Source organism: Anolis carolinensis, unplaced genomic scaffold (genome assembly GCF_035594765.1).
Source record: "Anolis carolinensis isolate JA03-04 unplaced genomic scaffold, rAnoCar3.1.pri scaffold_13, whole genome shotgun sequence".
In the NCBI taxonomy this organism is placed as follows: Eukaryota; Metazoa; Chordata; class Lepidosauria; order Squamata; family Dactyloidae; genus Anolis; species Anolis carolinensis.
Window position 1 is genome coordinate 11,643,804 of NW_026943824.1, and position 20,927 is coordinate 11,664,730.

At 41.6% G+C, this 20,927-nt stretch overlaps 1 protein-coding gene across 1 annotated transcript in view; it reads left to right on the forward strand.

Annotated features, from left to right (window-relative positions):
- The window catches only part of ppl (periplakin), a 69,642-nt gene that overhangs the window by 29,895 nt on the left and 18,820 nt on the right, over nt 1–20,927 (forward strand). The window contains exons 2-11 of the mRNA XM_008116801.3: nt 3,846–3,945; nt 8,313–8,467; nt 8,762–8,882; nt 13,720–13,863; nt 14,163–14,204; nt 15,819–15,980; nt 17,296–17,403; nt 17,504–17,599; nt 18,931–19,053; nt 20,391–20,537. Coding sequence (XP_008115008.1) covers nt 3,846–3,945; nt 8,313–8,467; nt 8,762–8,882; nt 13,720–13,863; nt 14,163–14,204; nt 15,819–15,980; nt 17,296–17,403; nt 17,504–17,599; nt 18,931–19,053; nt 20,391–20,537 — 1,198 coding nt within the window. The remainder of the gene's footprint in view (nt 1–3,845; nt 3,946–8,312; nt 8,468–8,761; nt 8,883–13,719; nt 13,864–14,162; nt 14,205–15,818; nt 15,981–17,295; nt 17,404–17,503; nt 17,600–18,930; nt 19,054–20,390; nt 20,538–20,927) is intronic.

Here is a 20,927-nt window from a genome sequence, read left to right on the forward strand (position 1 = left end):
ACTGGGAGGGACAAATCTCCTTTTTAAAAAAAACATACACACACAATAATAACAACGCACTCATATTGAGAAGTTCATTCTCTGAGTTAGACCCTAGGCGTCTCCTCTTTGCACCTGCAAAACGACATTTTCAAACTGGTTTGCCTTTCACGGTTCACAAGGACCGGATCGCTGCGGTGAGCAAAGAATTTAAGGAAGGCAAGCGCAAGGTTTCATTTATAATTTCGATATATATATAATTTGTAAGATAGTAATATACATTTCTATGGTGCAAACGTGTCGGGATGCACGGTTTGGAAGGCCCTGCACTGGGCATTCTCCTGAGTTGGCACTCGAAGGTGGCATTTGGAGCAGGGAGAGGCAGCCATTATGCCCAAATGAGATGTTATTATTTTGAAATATACATTTTCTCTTGGACCTAGGGCAGATCTAGCCAACACCTCCATTGGGCACATGTGCCAGGTTTCCTTTCTAGGACTACTATCGTTCCCCGAAGACAAGATTACCGCCAGCTGCCATTTGGGTGGCATGATGCCATCTTGGTTTTGTCTCAGAAATCCACCTCGTTGCCAAACCAGATCCAAAGTGGCCTCAGGGTAGGGAAGGATATTCGCTACTCCACTGCATAACCAAACTGTGGCTTTGGACACATAGTAGAGACCAAGTTAAAAACACTTTCGAAGGGGCAAAGATGTAAAAGATGTAAAAAATACTCCTCTTAATCCAAAGTCAAAAGCAGGAGGCCCCTTTTCTGTGGAGAGGGCGAGGAAAAACACCACGAAAGTTGGATCTTCAAACTGCAAAAGAACTATTTATTGTGTGGCCGTAGCAATGTGACAAATACATGCATACATGCAATCAAAGGATTTGTCCGAATTTCCAAAATGGTTGCAAGGGTTTTTATCACCTCCACAGAAATTAGCAAGCATATCCTTATTGGCTTACAAAGATCATTTACCCCATTTGTCTAATTCTTGGGTAAGATGATAGAGCGGGCTGTGCTGGGACAATTGCAACAATTTCTGGATGATACAGCCGGCCTGGACCCTTTCCAGTCAGGCTTCCGCCCTGGCCATGGGACGGAGACAGTCCTGGTTGCCATTTCAGATGAACTTCGTTGCCAGTCTGATAGCGGCGGATCAGCGCTTCTGGTACTTCTCGACCTTACCGCAGCGTTTGACACCGTTGACTACGATCTAATGATTCACCGTCTCGCCATGTCCGGAGTTCGCGGTCAGGCCCTCAATTGGTTCAACTCATTTCTGCGAAACCAGAGCCAATGCGTGGAGTATATGGGTCAAGTCTCCGACAGATCTCCCCTCCTGTGTGGGGTACCCCAAGGTGCCATTCTCTCCCCTCTTCTCTTCAACATCTACATTAGACCCCTTGCTAGTTTGGTTCGGAGTTTCGGCCTAGACTGCTATCAATATGCAGACGACACCCAACTCCTTCTGCGCCTGGAGCCTGGAGCAACGTCAATACCAGACAATTTCACCTTCTGTCTGGAGGCTCTGTCGAACTGGCTAGGTGCTAGTAGACTGAAGGTGAACCCGGCGAAGACGGAGATTCTCTGGCATGGCCGCTCGACTGGTCTGACCCTCTTGCTTCCCACCTTCGATGGTGCTGCCCTATCTCCTTCGCCCACCGTTAAGAGCCTGGGTGTCATTTTGGATTCGCAGCTGACAATGGAAGCTCAGGTCGCTGCTGCCAGCAAACAGGCCTTTTTCCACCTACGACAAGCGAGGCAACTGGCACCCTATCTATCTGATGAGGCTCTGGCAACAGTCATCCAGGCCACGGTCACGTCTAGATTGGACTATTGCAACGCCCTGTATATTGGCCTTCCGATGTCCACGACCCGGAAGCTCCGTATTGTTCAGAATGCGGCAGCCAGGCTACTCACAAGAACACCCATGAAAGGCCACATAACACCAGTGCTGCAGCATCTGCATTGGCTTCCAACTGATTACTGTGGTCTATATAAGATGCTAGTCCTGACTTTTAAAACTCTTTATGGCCAGGGCCCATCGTATCTTAGGGACCGTCTCTCCTTCTCCCATCATCGGAGGCCACAACGACCATCCCAACGAGACTTACTTTATGTACCGGGTCCTAGAGAAGTGCACTTGGAAAGGACCAGATGCAGAGCTTTTTCTATCTCTGCCCCTGCCTTATGGAATGCCTTGCCACCCTGTATGAGAGCCATGCGTGAGTTGGGGCCTTTTACCCTCGCACTCAAGACCTGGCTCTTTACTAGAGCTTTTAATCTATTTTAATTTTTATCAATATTTGTATGTATGTATTTTTATCCTTTACAATTTTATCTTGTAAATCGCCTAGAGCATCGTGGATGGAGGGCGATTAATAAGTAATTAAATGATGATGATGATGATGATGATGATGATGTTGTCTACGTCACAAGCATCTTAACCACTATGCAATCCCATTGGGTTTCTATGCTGTAACAACATGTGATTCTTTAGTCAATGGTGCTTTCATGTTATTGACCCTGACTTATTGCAACTATAAGCTCGAAATCATATGGGAACCGGTTCTGACTTGATGTATTGTTATTACAGTAGAGTCTCACTTATCCATGATGGGATGATTCTGGAAAAAGTCATCTGCGCAATGTGTACATTAAGTTATTGTTAGAAGGAGCCAGAGAAGAAAAGAAGAAAGAGGAGGAGGAATAGGCAACAACCGAGCCCCATGTTTTTAGCATTGATTCTTGGAAAGTTAAAGGTTACAACTTCATCCCTCAATGCAGTTGAACATCCGTTTTCCAGAATTCTGAAATCCAGATTACTTCAAAACCAGAAACTGTCCTCCTGGGTGGCCGAGATGGTGATACCTTTACTTTCTGGTGGTTCAATGTACACAAAGTTTGTGTCATACACAACATTATTTAAAAACATTATATAAAATTGGGTTGCTGTGATCTTTCCAGTCTGTATGGTCATCTTCCAGAAGCATTTTCTCCTGACAACCTCTGAAACGTCAGGAGAGAGTGACATACAGCCTGGAAAACTCACAGCAACCCAGTGATTCTGGCCATGAAAGCCTTCAACAACACATTATATACAATTACAGTAGAGTCTCACTTATCCAAGCTAAACGGGCTGGCAGAAGCTTGAATAAGCGAATATCTTAGATAATAAGGAGGGATTAAGGAAAAGCCTATTAAACATCAAATTAGGTTATGATTTTACAAATTAAGCACCAAAACTTCATGTTATACAACAAATTGGACAGAAAAAGTAGTTCAATACACAGTAATGTTATGTTGTAATTACTGTATTTACGAATTTAGCACCAAAATATCATGATATATTGAAAACATTGACTACAAAAATGGCTTGGATTATCCAGAGGCTTGGATAAGCGAGGCTTGGATAAGTGAGACTCTAGTGTACCTTCAAAGTTGTGTAGAAGGTGCATAGGAAACATCCCATGAACTTCTCATCTCCAAGATATGTTATTATGCAAACGCAAGATGCCAAAGTTCCCAAACAACTAAAGTCCAAAACACTTCCAATAAGAGATAATCCACTGTAGTAAAATTATTATAATTAGAACCTAATGTGCTTCTGCAAATAAGGAAGTTATACAACCATGTTGTAAATGAAAGCAGACTTGTTAAATCTTTCAAACATACTTTCTGCAAGGAAACCCCACTGCACCGCCAACTAAGGCTGAGAGGGGGAAAATATTTGCATATATTCAGGGCATTTTGTATATGGTTGTTTCTCGTGTCCTTGGTTCTGAGATTAGTCAGTTTTGCATTTGACCAAACCCTGCTGTTTTCCCTGTTTTTGAATTTTTGGTCTTTTCTGCCTTTGCAGCATCTCCAGCAAGGAATTGTCAGAACTGATAGAGAAGCTGCAAAAAAATGCCGACCAGGTGGAGAGAAACATTGTGGAGGCAGACACCAAGATGCAAAATGTGAGTTGCGTTCCACAAGTTGGTCATGTTTTAAAAAATGAAATAGTCAGCTTATGCACACCTTGAAATCCTGCCTTTGCTATCTAAAACCCAATTGTGTAAATTCAACTGATTCAATGGAACAACTCTACTTAGGGGGAGTGATTATATTTAGGTCATAAGCACTTGTGTGGCACTCTGGAAATGTGTACACAAACATTTTTAATGGATAAGCAAGCCTTCATCAAGGATTCCCAGGTTCATAAAATTACAGAACAACAAACGCAATATGCTAATAGCACAAAATTACAAGTGAAGAGGCCAAAAATGATTCATCCGTAAACAGCCTGACTTGATGAAACAGTCGGTCAATTAGCAGGGCATTTAAAATGCCTGGGAAAGCAAAAATACTTGGATCTGGCACGCCAAAAAGAAAGCAAAACTGGTGCACCAAGGGATCACTCACAGGCTTCACCCAAACTGGTCAAAAAGCCTAAGGCACAGCTTTCCAAACTGTGTGTCGCGACAAATTAGTGCGTCGGCTGTGATGTGTTGGTGTGTCGTTCAAACGTAATGAGAGACCTCTGACTCTAGGGGAATTGAGCCGTAAATCATATATTTTTAAAGCTATAAATGAAAGGTTTTCGTGATATATGATTTGTTCCCATACATCTCATTATTACAATGTATGCATGTGTCCTTATGTCTTATAAGGGGTTGGTCTAACTTCAGGTTTGCTAGTAAAACTGAATTACTGTGTTTCGAAACGATGCGTGTCTAAAAATGAAATGTTTGCAAAGCTCTGGCCTAAGGATTTGGTGGCAGTTGTACCTGTATTTATCCAGGTTGTCTTTGCACCAATTCTGAGACCAGTTCTCACCAGTTTGTGCTTTTTGGGTTCAAAAAGGTCATGGAATGGGGTGAGTTCCCGTTGTTAGCCCCAACTTCCTCCAACCTAGCAATTCGAAAACATACAAATGTGAGTAGATCAAAAGTGAGAAGGTAACGACACTCTATACCAGGGGTCCTCAAACTTTTTAAGCACAATCTTTCAGACTGTTGAGGGGGCCGAATTATCATTTGAAAAAGAAATACGAACAAATCCCTATGCACACTGCACATGTCTTATTTGTAGTGCAAAACAACAATAATGAAAGAACAATAAAATATTTAAAAATGAAAACAATTTTAACCAACATAAAACTATCAGGCCAATGAGATAGTCAAGTTAATTAGGATTGTTGTTGTTGTTGTGTGCCTTCAAGTCAAGTGGGCGAGCCTAAGTCTAAAATTATTTATTTATTCATTTACTACATTTATTTACTACATTTATATCCCACCCTTCTCACCCCGAAGGGAACTCAGAGCAGCTGTATGTACATACAATCTATATATATAAAAGGGTAATGAAATTTCGGCCTAGGACAAAACAACAAAACTACACATCCCAGAAACACTAAACTTGGCAGCACAACCCCTCATCCATGCCTCTACGTTCATACAACAAAAAGAAAAGAAAAATAAAGTCCTAATTAGAGGGAGAGGAATAATTGTTTTTATCCAATTGCTGCCAGTTAGAAGGCTAAGGTCTGCCCACTTGGTCTCCTAGCAACTCACTCAGCCCAGGGGACAGGCAGAGTTAGGCCTCACTTAGGCCTCTTCCACACTGCCTATAAAATACAGATTATCTGAATTTAACTGTATTATATGGCAGTGTAGACTCAAGGCCCTTCCACACAGCTATATAACCCATTTATAATGGACTTGATGTCAGGAGAAAACTTTTACCCTTTACCTTAACTACCACCAGTTCCTCAATACTTTATTTCCCATATCACCATACTTCGACACAGCAACGCGTGGCCGGGCACAGCTAGTATATTATATTATTAGCATAGCACAATATTAGCATTATATATTATTATATTGAACTATACCACTATACTGTAATATTATATCTATATATATAAAAGAGTGATGGCATCACGGCAACTTACAAAACAACAAAACTACAGGCCCCCCAACCTCAAAATTTGACAACACAACCCATCATCCACGCCTCAAGGTTGATACAACAAAAAGAAAAGAAAAATAAAGTCCTAATTAGAGGGAGAGCAATAATTTTTTTATCCAATTGCTGCCAGTTTAGAGGGCTAATCTCTGCCCACTTGGTTGCCTAGCAACCAAGGGACAGCCAGGTTTCAGTTAGGGGACAGGCAGATTTAGGCCTCACTTAGGCTTCTTCCACAGATTATCTAATTTGCACTGGATTATATGGCAGTGTAGACTCAAGGCCCTTCCACACAGCTATATAACCCATTTATAATTTTATATTATCTGCTTTGCACTGGATTATCTTGACTCCACACTGCCATATAATCCACTTCAGTGTGCATTTTATACAGCTGTGAAGAAGGAGCCTCAGATAATCCAGTTCTGAGCAGATAATATAAGATTAGAAATATACAGTAGAGTCTCATTTATCCAACGTAAACAGGCCGGCAGGATAAGTGAATATGTTGGATAATAAGAAGGGATTCAGGAAAAGCCAATTAAACATCAAATTAGGTAATCGTTATACAAATTAAGCACCAGAACATCATATTATACAACAAATTTGACAGAAAAAGTAGTTCCATGCGCAGTAATGCTATGTAGTATTTACAGTAGAGTCTCACTTATCCAACACTCGCTTATCCAACGTTCTGGATTATCCAACGCATTTTTGTCGTCAATGCTTTCAATATATCGTGATATTTTGGTGCTAAATTCATAAATACAGTAATTACTATATAGCATTACTGTGTACTGAACTACTTTTTCTGCCAAATTTGTTGTCTAACATGATGTTTTGGTGCTTAATTTGTAAAATCATAACTTAATTTGATGTTGAATAGGCTTTTCCTTAATGCCTCCTTATTATCCAACAAATTCACTTATCCAACATTCTGCCGGCCCGTTTATGTTGGATAAGTGAGACTCTACTGTATTTAAAAATGAAAACAATTTTAACCAACATAAACCTATTAGGATTTCAATGGAAAGTGTGGGCCTGCTACTGGCCAATGAGATAGTCAAGTTAATTAGGATTGTTGTTGTTGTTGTTGTTGTTGTTGTGTGCCTTCAAGTCATGTCAGATTTTGGCTAAGCCTAAGTCTAAAATTAATTATTTATTTACTGCATTGATTTACTACATTTATATCCCACCCTTCTCACCCCGAAGGGGACTCAGAGCAGCTGTATGTACATACAATATATGATATTATTAGCATAATACAATATTAGCATTATATAATACTATATTGAACTATACCACTATACTATTATATAATCTATCTATATATATAAAAGAGTGATGGCATCAGGGCAGCAGACAAAACAACAAAACTACAGGCCCCCCAACCTCGAAATTTGACAACACAACCCATCATCCACGCCTCCAGGTTGATACAACAAAAAGAAAAGAAAAATAAAGTCCTAAGGCTAAGTTCCACCCATCTGGTCTCCTAGAAACCTACTCAGCCCAGGGGACAGGCACAAGAGTTTGGCGAGACCACTAAGGGCCATCCAACCCAACCCTTTCTACTATGCAGCAGGACACAATCCAAGCATTCACAACACACGGACAACGTATAAAAACTATACAATACTACACAGGGACATACACCCCCTCTACCCTCACCACGTTTACAGTACACAAACAACCAAATGCATACTAAACATAAAGACAACCATACAACAGACATTCAATACCACCACTACCTCAACAATTTCTCACCAACACTACCAGACAATGCCACAGCAACGCGTGGCCGGGCACAGCTAGTGTAATATATAACATATAATTAATATTATTATATGGTATTATTATTAGCATTACATTGTATAACATGATAATATTATCAATATCATATGTATATTTATTATATTATTAAAACTGATATAAAAATATTATATTATAAATGAGAGCGGGGGCCAGGTAAATGACCTTGGAGGGCCGCATCCGGCCCCCGGGCCTTAGTTTGGGGACCCCTGCTCTATACAGTCATGCCAACTACATGACCTAGGAGACGTCTATGGACAACGCCGGCTCTTCGGCCTAGAAATTGAGATGAGCACCAACCCTCAGAGTCGGACTCGACTAGATTTGATGTCAGGAGAAACCTTTATCTTATGTCCAAATAACAACAACGAACGTTCGAAAAGCTCTGAGGTTCCTAGAAATGCATTCTCCTAGGTCCAAAAGAAAATTAGTGGATTTTAATTGTTTTTCCCACTTTATCGTGAGGATTCTGTGCCCTTCGCCCTCTCCGTGTCAGAATGAAGTTGTGGTAGATCTTTGTGCAAGCTTGTGTAAATCTGCTCCTTCTTTCCTGACCCCAAACCAGGACCTCCACAGGCTCAAGGCCGGTCAGTCCCCTCTTTATCAGGACCATACGGCGGACAAGCTGATCGAATCGGATAAGCTCCTCTACGTCTTGGATGGAGACGCGGCCATCGCTCGGCACATGAAACATCCCCAGGGAGACATGATCACGGAGGAGTGAGTCTGGGATTGATTGGTGGCGGATTGTGCTTCTGGGGAGGTGGATCTCATGTCTCGCGATGGGTTCATCAGCCCTCGAGATGTTTTGGACTTTAACGCCCACAATTCCTAACAGTCTACTAACATGCTCCCCGATTGATCACCTTTTGGGCAATATTCACAATTTGTACTGCTTTCAATTTAGGGCAGAAGTCTAGTTTTTTTTTCCTGTTCCAGGGAAAAGAATGGTGTAGTTGGTGTCTCTCGTTCAGAGAAACCAACCATAGCTGTGGTTCTCCTTCCTTTCTTTAGCATCCGGCAGCTCAAGGAGAGAGTTAACAACCTGCGAGTGAAGCATGACCAGATCTACAACTTCACGCCACAAGAAATTGAGCCTCAAGTCAACTGGTCCACAGTCATCGATGAGAAACAGGTACGGTGGTCATACATCGACACTTAGTGCAGCAAGGACAGGGATGAGCTAGACACTTCTCTCTTTGCAAGTACCTTGTCTTGCATCTTGTGCTTCCATAGAATGAATAAACACCGGGAAAAACCTGGGCGAGCATCTCGGCAAAGGCCCAATGTCTTGTTATTTATATCCAAGCAATTCATGCACTCCTTTTAAATACAGTCAGCCCTTCACATTTGTGGGCTTCACTTCTCTGGACTTGATTATTAATGGATTATTTCACATGAGGTGCATCTATCTACACTGTAGACTTAATGCAGTTTGATACCACAGTAATTGAGATAGCTCAATAGTATGTAAATAGTAGTTTTGCCTTCTCTGACTAAGAGTGCTGGCGCAATGGGTTAAACCCTTGTGCCAACAAGACTGCTGACCAAAAGGTTGGAGGTTCGAATTTGAGGAGTGGGGTGAGCTCCCATCTGTCAGCTCCAGCTTCCCATGTAGGGACATGAAAGAAGCCTCGGGACGCCCCCTAGGCAATGTCCTTTCAGATGGCCAATTCTCTCACACCAGAAGCGACTTGCAGTTTCTCAAGTCACTCCTGGCACAAAAAACAAAAAACCAATCTAAAACTCCCAAGATTTCATAGCATTGAATCATGGCAGTGAAAGTGGTCTCACACTACATTAATTCTACAGTGTAGATGCACTATAAGTCTCCCTAGGTTCTCCAATGGCACGCTCTAGTTAACATCTTGCAGGCATTGACTATAGGGTTGTATTGGAGGACCTAGAGATTCTTAGATAAGTGTATTATTATTATTATTATTATTATTATTATTATTATTATTTAAAAATAGCATTGTGAGTTTTCTTCACTTCTTTGGGGGTCCTATACTCTTAACCTGAGCAAATGTCGAGGGCTGACTAAACAGAGGCTGGATGGCCATCTGTCAGGGGTGCTTTAAATGCGATTTTCCTGCTTCTTGGCAGGGGGTTGGACTGGATGTCCCACGAGATCTCTTTTGGCTCTATGATTCTATGACTATACCAATAGATTTTGGAAAATGTGTGGCAATGTGTCAAACCTCATTCTTCATAAAAGTCCCAGAAAAACAGTGCTCCCTTGGAATCTGCTGTGTGGAAGCTCTTGTTATGTGTATTTTAATAAATGCATTGTAATAGAATTATAATGGCCCCTGGTGGCACAGTGTGTTAAAGCGCTGAGTTGCTGAACTTGCAGACCGAAAGGTCCCAGGTTCAAATCCTGGGAGCGGCTTGAGCGCCCGCTGTTAGCTCCAGCTCCTACCAACCTAGCAGTTTGAAAACATGCAAATGTGAGTAGATCAATAGGTACTGCTTTGGCGGGAAGGTAACGGTGCTCCATACAGTCATAAGTTCCAATGAATCATTTGGGCCACATAGTTGTGCCTCTGTTTGTAGTCTGTCTGTGAGATTTTCTTACAACAGTTGAAGATATGATCAATGGTTATTATTATTATTATTATTATTATTATTATTATTATTATTATTATTACATTGTGAGTTGTAAGGCTGTATTTACACTGTCAGAGAATGCAATTTGAACTGCATTATATGGTGAGTAGATCAATAGGTACTACTCCGGCAGGAAGGTAACGGTGCTCCATGCAGTCTGCCGGCCACATGACTTTGGAGTTGTCTATGGACAACGCCGGCTCTTTGGCTTAGAAATGGAGATAAGCACCAACCCCCAGAATCAGTCACAACTGGACTTAACATCAGGGGAAAACCTTTACCTTTACTTTAATAGTGTTATATTCTATCTGTCTATTTTAACCATGTTGTCACCTGCCTCAAGCCGGGACGACAGGCAGGTAACAAATATCATCGCCATCATCATTATCACCATCTGTTATTTTTGTTATTCACTGATGGTTTGATCCTAGAAGTCCAAAAAGAAGTCAGGAATCTGTCTTTAGGAACCAAAACAGCTTAGCTCCCCTATCAAGCGCACCCATTGTTAATAGACTGGGCCCAGAAAAATGTTGGAAACAGAGAGCAATAGGCACCCGGGTCTCTCTTTCTCTCTGATGTTGATTTTGCGACTTGTGCAGTTGCTTTGTCAGCTTCCACTTGCCAATCCCCCAAATCCTTCCTGGATGGGAAGGCTTAGCCCGACGAGCAAGTTTGCACTGCTAGCATTGCAGTTCTCTTTGGGCTGCCGGACACGAATATCCTCCTAGCCACGTGCCTTTTCATGTCGGCTACACATACCATCCAGGGCCATGCGCCTGGATTTGGGAGAAAGAGAAAAGCAAATGTAGAATTTGAAGAAGGAACGTTGCTTCATCCTAGACCTGCATCTTGGAAAGTTACTTGTAAAATTAATTCAGGAAACTTGTGACCTTCCAAGGGTTTCTGGATGGCAACTGCCAGCATTCCTGTGAAGGCAAAGGCTGCTGGGTTTGCAGTCCAGCAGGACCATTCCTACCTTGGAATTAAAACAATTCTTCCAAAACATCACTATCCCTACATTAGTTAATTATAGCCCTAAATCCAAGTGCTCCTGTCTGGAGCAAACCCATTGAATTTAGGGATCACAACCAGACCCAGTGAAGGCATTTCCCCTTGCGCTTTGCTACTCCGCTGCTGAACACGCATGCCCAGTGTGGAATACATCTCACCACGTTAAAACAGTGGATGTGGCTCTTCATGAGACATGCTGCATTATCACAGGATGTCTATGCCCTACACCACTGGAGAAATTATACTGTTTAGCTGATATTACCTAACATCCATCAGTAAATAGCAACCTGTACTGAAAGGCATTGACATCTCCAGCCCATCCTCTGTTCAGATATCAGCAAGCAAACCAACACCTTCAAGAAATAGCTTCCTATGATCTAGAAAGATACTTGCAGGAACACCTCAGCAAGCAAGAGTCCAAAAGTGGCAGGAACTTCAATCAGTGGCTGATACCAGATGAGACACTCCCTCCTGGGCACACAAAAGACAGGGTGACTTTTCCAGGATGAACTCTGGAATTATTTGTGCAGAAAGAGCACTTTCTTCAAAAGGCATTGACATCTCTGGCCCAACCCTCTGTTAGGATATCAGCCAGCATGCCAACAACTTAAATCAAGAAGCAGCTTCCTAAGATCAACAGAGATATTCATAGGAAAGCAAGCAAGCAAGAGTCCAAAAGTGGCAGGCTAAAACCCGGAACCTCAATCCATGACTGATACCAGATGAGAAACTCCCCCTTGGGCGACTTGGAAGGCGCTGAACGGACTGCAATCTGGCACCAAAAGATGCAGAGCCAACCTTAAGAAATGGGGTGACAAAGTGGAGTCCACGACACGCGAGTGCGGAGAAGAGCAAACCACAGACCACGTATTACAATGCAGCCTGAGCCCTGCCACATGCACAATGGAAGACCTTCTTATAACAACACCAGAGACACTCCAAGTGGCCAGCTTCTGGTCAAAGCACATTTTAGTATAATGCCAAGTTTTTAACTTTGTGGAGTTGTTGTATGTTTTCCAGGCTGTGTGGCCATGTTCCAGAAGTATTCTCTCCTGACGTTTCGCCCACATCTATGGCAGGCATCCTCAGAGGTTGTGAGGTATGGAGAAACTAAGCTAGGAAGGTTTATATATATATATATATATCTGTGGAAAGTCCAGGGTGAGAGAAGAACTCTTTGTCAGTTGGAGGCCAGTGTGAATGTTGTAGTTAATCACCTTAATTAGCATTGAAAAGCTTCATCTCCTGGCTTTTCCTGCCTGGGGGCATCCTTTGTTCAGAGTCGTGAGCTGCCCCTGGTTCCCATGTCTGGAACTCTGTTTTCAGAGTGTTGCTTCTTACTTACTGTTCTGATTTTTGAGTGTTTTAATACTGGTAGCCAGATTTTGTTCATTTTCATGGTTTCCTCCTTTCTGTTGAAGTTGTCCACATGCTTGTGAATTTCACTGGCTTCCCTGTGTAGTCTGACATGATAGTTGTTGGAGTTGTTAAGCATTTCTGTGTTCTCAAATAATATCCTGTGTCCAGGTTGGGTCATCAAGTGCTCTGCTATGGCAGATTTCTCTGGTTGAGTGAGTCTGCAGTGCCTTTCATGTTCTTTGACTCGTGTTTGGTGGTCCCTATGTAGACTTGTCCACAGCTGCATGTTATACAGTAGACTCCTGCAGAGGAGAGAGGATCCCTCTTGTCCTTCGCTGACCGTAGCATTTGCTGGATTTTCTTTGGGGGCTTGTATTAAAAAACTCAAAATTCAGAACAGTAAATAAGAAGCAACACTCTGAAAACAGAGGAGTTCCAGACATGAGAACCAGGGGCAGCTCACGACTCTCAACAAAGGATGTCCCCAGGCAGGAAAAGCCAGTAGATGAAGCTTTTCAATGCTAATTAAGGTGATTAACTACAACATTCACACTGGCCTCCAACTGACAAAGAGTTCTTCTCTCACCCTGGACTTCCCACAGATATATATAAACCTTCTTTGCTTAGTTTCTCCATACATCACAACCTCTGAGGATGCCTGCCATAGATGTGGGTGAAACGTCAGGGGAGAATACTTCTGGAACATGGCCATACAGCCCAGAAAACATATAACAACCCTGTGATCCCGGCCATGAAACACATTTCAACTTTGTGATTTTAAATACATTATAATTGTATCCTCAATTTGCTTCTGACACGATAAATAAAATTTGTATGTCGAATGTTTATAACTCAGGGACTACTTGTACTTCTGCAACGTGGATACCCAAACTGGATCAATGATCTGCATTGTGTCCTTGTCTTCTTCCTTAGCACTGGATGTCAGGGATGTGGGAAACCTGGTCCTAACCCACTTTGTCTTTCTCCATCAGGAAACCTTGAACAGCAAAGGCTTTGGAACGGACTTGCCGTCCGTCAACGGCCAGGTGGAGGAGCACAACATCTTCCACAATGAAGTGATGGCGATCGGCCCGCACATCAGCAAGGAAGGCAGCCACGCGACACCGGTGTCGGATGTATGTCTGTTTCATGGGTCTTTGGATATACTATGGGGCGGGGAGAGGGAGCATCAATTCATCCTTGGATGACATACACCGGGATCAACTGGATGATTTTGAGGGTTTCCGACTCCTGTTTATCCAAAGAACAATAGAAAAAATACTCCTCTTCCTTCTCTCAAATTTAGGCTGTTGAAATGATAGAAAGTTTGACACTGAGGGGCAAGCAAGTATCTTTTTTGTGTGTGAGCTCAGTCCTGGTATTCAAAGCAAATCCCTGGGTTATAAGGCTAAACTACACCTTCTTCTGTTTCCAGGAATACACAAGCGGACTCCAGGTGAAATACCAGAAATTGCTGGTAAGATTTCTTTTTGGAAAGGCTACAATAAAGTCCTGAAATATGGCACACCTGAGACAGTTGGAAAGAAATGGAGGATGATGTTTAGCTCAAATGAGGATGCCTTTGCCGTTAATAAATGAGTCAAAGGACTGATAGACTTTGGGGAGGAGGAATAAGGAGGATCCATTCCTGAGTTTGGTTCTTGTTTTGCAAGACATGGATTGTGGTGAAACATTTCTACAACACATACATCCCCAGCACCACCAAATACCTCTATTTTTATTTATTATTTATGTATTTATTTGCAACATTTATATCCCACCCTTCTCACCCTGAAGGGGACTCAGGGTTGCTTACAAGTTAAATGTACATACAATATACAGTAGAGTCTCACTTATCCAAGACTCGCTTATCCAAGTTTCTGGTTTATCCGAGCCATTTTTGTAGTCAATGTTTTCAATATATCGTGATATTTTGGTGCTAAATTCGTAAATACAGTAATTGCAACATAACATTACTGCACATTGAACTACTTTTTCTGTCAAATTTGTTGTATAACATGATGTTTTGGTGCTTAATTTGCAAAATCATAATCTAATTTGATGTTTAATAGGCTTTTTCTTAATCCCTCCTTATTATCCAAGATATTCGCTTATCCAAGGTTCTGCCGGCCCGTTTAGCTTGGATAAGTGAGACTTTACTGTATTATTATTATTAACATAGCACAATATAAGCATTATATATTACGATATTGTACTATACCACTATACTGCAATATTATTAGTAATATTACATGTAATATAAGTAAAGGTAAAGTTTTCCCCTGACGTTAAGTCCAGTCGTGTCCGTCTCTGGGTGTTGGTGCTCATCTCCATTTCTAAGCCGAAGAGCCGGCGTTGTCCATAGTCATGAGGCCGATATGACTGCATGGAGCACCGTTACCATCCCGCCAGAGTGGTACCTATTGATCTACTCACGTTTGCATGTTTTCGAACTGCTAGGTTGGCAGAAGCTATGGCTAACAGTGGGCATCCATTCTGTTCCCTGGATTCAAACCTGTGACTTTTTGGTCCGCAAGTTCAGCAGCTTAGCGCTTTAACACACTGTGCCATCGGGGGTCCCCACATGTAATATATAATATACTATTATAATAGTGTATTATTATTAGTAGTATTATATTGCATTATATTAATATTTTAATATGATAATGTAATATTATTATTATTATTATTATACATTATAATAATATTATTAGGGTGCCCCTGGTGGCACAGCGTGTTAAAGCTCTGAGCTGTTGAAGTTGCGGACCAAAGGTCGGCGATTCGAATCCGGGGAGCGGGGGGAGCGCACGCTGTTAGCCCCAGCGTCTGCCAACCAAACAGTTCGAAAACATGCAAATGTGAGTAGATCAATAGGTACTGCTCCGGCGGGAAGGTAACAGCACTCCAGGCAGTCTTCTCCCTTCTTCTCCCCTTTCCTGCTTTGTCCCATTTTGTCATGGTTCACTGTGGTTTTTCAATAACAATATCTGGAGGCAGGAATAGGAGAAAGACACCCTTCCAGGTAGTTTTGGGATTATCTTTTGCAGCCTGAAGGATGTGACCTTTGACAAAGCGTCTTTTCTGTTTATAGTCAGGATCCCAACAGCGGCAGCAGGACCTCAATTCGCTGCAGGACTACATGCAGCGCTGCACCAACAAGCTCTACTGGCTGGATCAACAAGCCAAGGACCGGATGCAGTACGACTGGAGTGACCGCAACCTGGACTACCCCAGTCGCCGGCGCCAGTATGAGGTATGCGTTTCACCCCATGGACCTTGTCCTGTGCCGGACTATAGAATCATATGGTTGGAAGAGACCCCAAGGCTCATCTAGTCCATCCCCTTGCCATGCAAAGGCACTCCTGACAGACAGCCATCCAGCCTCTGTTTAAAAGCCTCCAAGGAAGGAGCTTACACAAGACCATGAGGCAGTGAGTTCCACAGTTGAACAGCTTCCTAATGTTCCGGTGGGTCCTCCTGGAGGAGAAGAGCGGTATATAAAATAAAGAAATAAATCTCCTTTCCTGTCATTTGAACCCATGTCTCCAGGTCCTTAGTCATGTTGTTTGTGTTAGAACGTGGCCAGTGAGGCAGTGAGTTCCACAGCTGAACAGCTTCCTAATGTTCCAGTGCCCCCCCCCCCAGGGGAGAAGAGCGGTATATAAAATAAATAAATAAATCTCCTTTCCTGTCATTTGAACCCATATCTCCAAGTCCTTAGTCATGTTGTGTTGGAACCTGGCTAGTGAGGCAGTGAGTTCCACAGTTGAACAGCTTCCTAATGTTCCGGTGGTTCCCCCTGGGGGAGAAGAGCGGTATATTAAATAAATAATCTCCTTTCCTGTCATTTGAACCCTTATCTCCAAGTCCTTAGTCATGTTGTTTGTGTTAGAACGTGGCCGGTGAGGCAGTGAGTTCCACAGCTGAACAGCTTCCAAATGTTCCAATGGGTCCCCCTGGGGGAGAAGAGTGGTATATATAGAGAGAAAGAGAGAGAGAAAGACAGTAGAGTCTCACTTATCCAACATAAATGGGCCGGCAGAACGTTGGATAAGCAAATATGTTGGATAATAAGGAGGGATTAAGGAAAAGCCTATTAAACATCAAATTAGATTATGATTTTACAAATTAAGCACCAAAATATCATGTTATGTAACAAATTTGACAGAAAAAGTAGTTCAATGTGCAGTAATGCTATGCAGTAATTACTGTATTTACGAATTTAGCACCAAAATATCACGATATATTGAAAACATTGACTACAAAAATGCGTTGGATAATCCAGAACGTTGGATAAGTGAGACTCTACGGTGTGTGTGTGTGTGTGTGTGTGTGTGTGTGTGTGTATATATATATATATATATATATATATAATAAATCTCCTTTCCTGCCATTTGAACCCATGTCTCTGAGTCCTTAGTCATGTTGTTTGTGTTGGAAACCGGCCACATCCTGCCCAAGTTTCTAGTCCTCAACGAGGAGATAGAATTAGCCCTGTCTTTTACAATCCTATGGCTTGTGAGAATGCTGAGCAGGTATAATCCGTCTGTCCTTTTCGTAATTCGTAGAACTTCATAAACCGGAAACTAGAAGAAAAGGAGGCGGCGATTAATAAACTGCATGAAGACGGCAACCAGCTGTTGGCTGAACACCATCCTGGGAAGATCCCCATTGAGGTGAGTCTGGAGAAGACATGGCTGTCCTTTCTCTTGGTTTATAATCCTGACGTAGGTCCTTCTGATCCTTAAACGTCCCTTTCGTTGCCGTTGTTTGCAGGCTCACATCGAGGCGGTCCATGCCGACTGGAAAGAGTACCTCAACCTGCTCATCTGTGAGGAAAGCCACCTCAAGTTCATGGAGGACTATCACCAGGTATATTAAATTATGATATATTATATTTTGTTAATATGATATAAGAGCCCTCCAGGCTAGGGGATGATGGGATTTGTAGTTCGGCACTCTGGGGCAGGAACACACAGCATTTATTCCACTATCACGAGGAGAGCAATCCTTAACATGAATAATAATAATAATATATAATACTAATATTGTGCTATGCTTAATAATATAATATATTGTATATACATATAATATTGATAATTTATAATGCAATAAAATATAATAATGATAATAATAATACAATAATATAATAATTATATATTACATGTAATATTACTAATAATATTGCAGTCTAGTGGTATAGTACAATATAGTAATGTATAATACTAATATGATGCAGTCCTAAGAATATAATACATTGTATGTACTGCATATACTCAAGTATAAGCCTAGTTTTTCAGCCCTTTTTTTAAGATTGAAAAAGCCCCCCTCGACTTATACTTGGGTGAGGGTCCTGGTTGGCTTATATTTGGGTCAGCTTATACTCAAGAATATATGGTGCATTTATTATTTTTCTCTATTATTATTGGTATTATTACATTTATTATTTTTCTTGATTATTGTTGCTACTATTACATTTATTTTACTCTATTTTTATTATTATTATTATTACATTTATTATTTCACTCTGATCTTATTATTATTGCATTTATTATTTTACTCTATTTATTATTACATGTATTATTTTCCTGTATTTATTATTATTACAAGTATTATTTTACTCTATTATTATTCAAAGGTTACATAAGCACCTTTACATTGAAGAAGATGAGAATAACGATTTAATCAGAGTTGGACAGTCTTATCTTAAATTTGAGCTTTATGTAAATATTCAAAAACATTTAACCTACTGATGCCTCAATTAATGTAATTTTATTGGTATCTATTTTTATTTCTGAAGTTTATCACCCTCGGCTTATACTGGAGTCAATGTTTTCCCAGTTTTTATGTGGTAAAATTAGGTGCCTCGACTTATATTCGGGTCGGCTTATACTCGAGTATATACGGTACATATAACTTGTAAGCAGCTCTGAGTCCCCTTGGGGTGAGAGGGGGCGGGATATAAATGTTGTAAATAAATAATAAATAAATAAATATAAATACACACTATTATTATTATTATTATTATTATTATTATTATTATTATTATTTGTTGAGAAAACAGAACTTGGGTGCTTTTGTCTAGGCTTGTCATCACTTTTCAGGTTTTGCTGCTGGTGTTGACAAGTAAGGCAAACAGGATGAAACTTCTCAGATGTTGCCTCATCCAAAGAGTCACTTGAGTTTGTCATTGTTTTATGCAGTTCCAAAAGGATGCTAAAGATGCCCAAGAACTCCTCAGGAAAGTAGACACAGACCTGGACCAGAAATACAGCCCGGATTTCAAGGACCGCTACCAAATCGAATCCTTGCTGCAGGAGCTCGAGGCAAGTAACCTTTGCGAAGTTGGGATACAGGCTTGTGGATAGGATATCTGGCTTTCAAATGTGCTTTGACTTTTCCCCAAACCTAGAGCCAGGAGTTGGGTTGCAACTCCCATTATCCCCAGTCCACATGATGGGTAATCAAAAGTGATAGGAGTTCAATGTGTTGTCGATACAACAACCCAGTGATAGGAGCTGTTTTTCCGTAACCTCTGCAAACCCAAATTGGGCAAAAACTAAAGAGCATTATATTAAAAAACACATTCAGTTGGCCTTCTGTAGCCACAAATTCTCCCATCCATGGATTCAACTATTTCCAAAGCATGATACAGATGCCCCCACAGAACTTGGACAGAGTTGGGCATTATTTGGAGGCAAATTTTGGAGGGTTTTTGGTATGGAAGGAATAGGCCCTCAAGGTCTCTTTAAGGGCGAATGCAGTCCACAATATCCCATATATAATAGTAACAACAACAGAAGTAGACCTTGCAGTGCTGAAGTCCACTTACTTCTGTCCTGTGGAAAGGGGCAAGGAGCTGTCCTTCTTTGAATCTTATTACACTCTCAAAGCAGAAGTTTACATGTTTTTATGTTGGTTATGCTTTGCAATGCGCATGTTTTTTATGGTGTTGTATTTTAATTTTGTTTCACTGAGCTTGGTCCCCATGGAAGCCACCCCGAGTCCCTTCGGGGAGATGGGGCGGGATATAAGAATAAAGTTGTTACTATTATTATTGCTGTTGTTATATTGTATGACACAGCAAACAAGATAGATATGCTGGATTTTGTATCACAAAATTACAAGTCGAACACTTCCCAAGTGTCTAGGACTGTGTGATGTATTTTCGGATGATGCAGATCCCAGTAGGGTGGCCTTTTGCAGTTGGCAGATCGTGATATTGTCAATGTCTATTGTTTCCAAATGCTGGCTGAGTTCTTTTGGCACGGCACCCAGTGTGCCCATCACCACCAGGACCACCTGCACTGGTTTCTGCCAGAGTCTTTGAAGTTCAATCTTGAGGTCCTGATAGCGGCTGAGTTTTTCCTGTTCTTTTTCGTCAATGCGACTGTCACCTGGGATGGCGACATCAATGATCCAAACCTTTTTCTTTTCCACAACTGTGATGTCTGGTGTGTTGTGTTCCAGAACTTTGTCAGTCTGGATTCGGAAGTCCCACAGTATCTTTGCGTGCTCATTTTCAAAGAACCTGCTTTGATTGAAGTAAAGTTGTTGTTGTTGTTGTTGTTGTTGTTGTTGTTGTTGTTGTTGTTGTTGTTATTGTGTCCGGATGTCTCTCCTGGCCATTGCCTTCTTTGGTACATCAGTGTTTTGCTTCCAGGACCAGGAGAAGGCCTTGGACAAGTATGACGATGTGGTGAAGTCCCTGCAGATGCGCAGCCAGCAAGTGCTGCCTTTGCGGTACCGCCGGGAGACCCCCCTGAAGCCCATCCCAGTGGAAGCCCTTTGCGACTATGAAAGCGATCAGGTGAGAAGCCTCCGCTTTTTGCCAAGGATCCAAATACATATCATGGTGGGACTCCCAACTGGAAGTAGGGCAGGAATAGTGGCAAATCTATGGGATGCTGGAAACTGTAGAGATTGCATGATGTTGAAGTGTAGCTCTGCTGAAATATATTAACTAAAACGCTCTTGAAAAAACTCCAAAGAAGAGAAATCCATCATCTCCCAAGGCAGTACGCCATTGCTCCTCTGAATCCACAGGTTCAGTACTTAATTTTTTTAAATCCAAGAAGCAATCTATATATATAAAAGGGTAATGAAATTTCGGCCTAGGACAAAACAACAAAACTACACATCCCAGAAACACTAAACTTGGCAACACAACCCCTCATCCATGCCTCTACGTTCATACAAC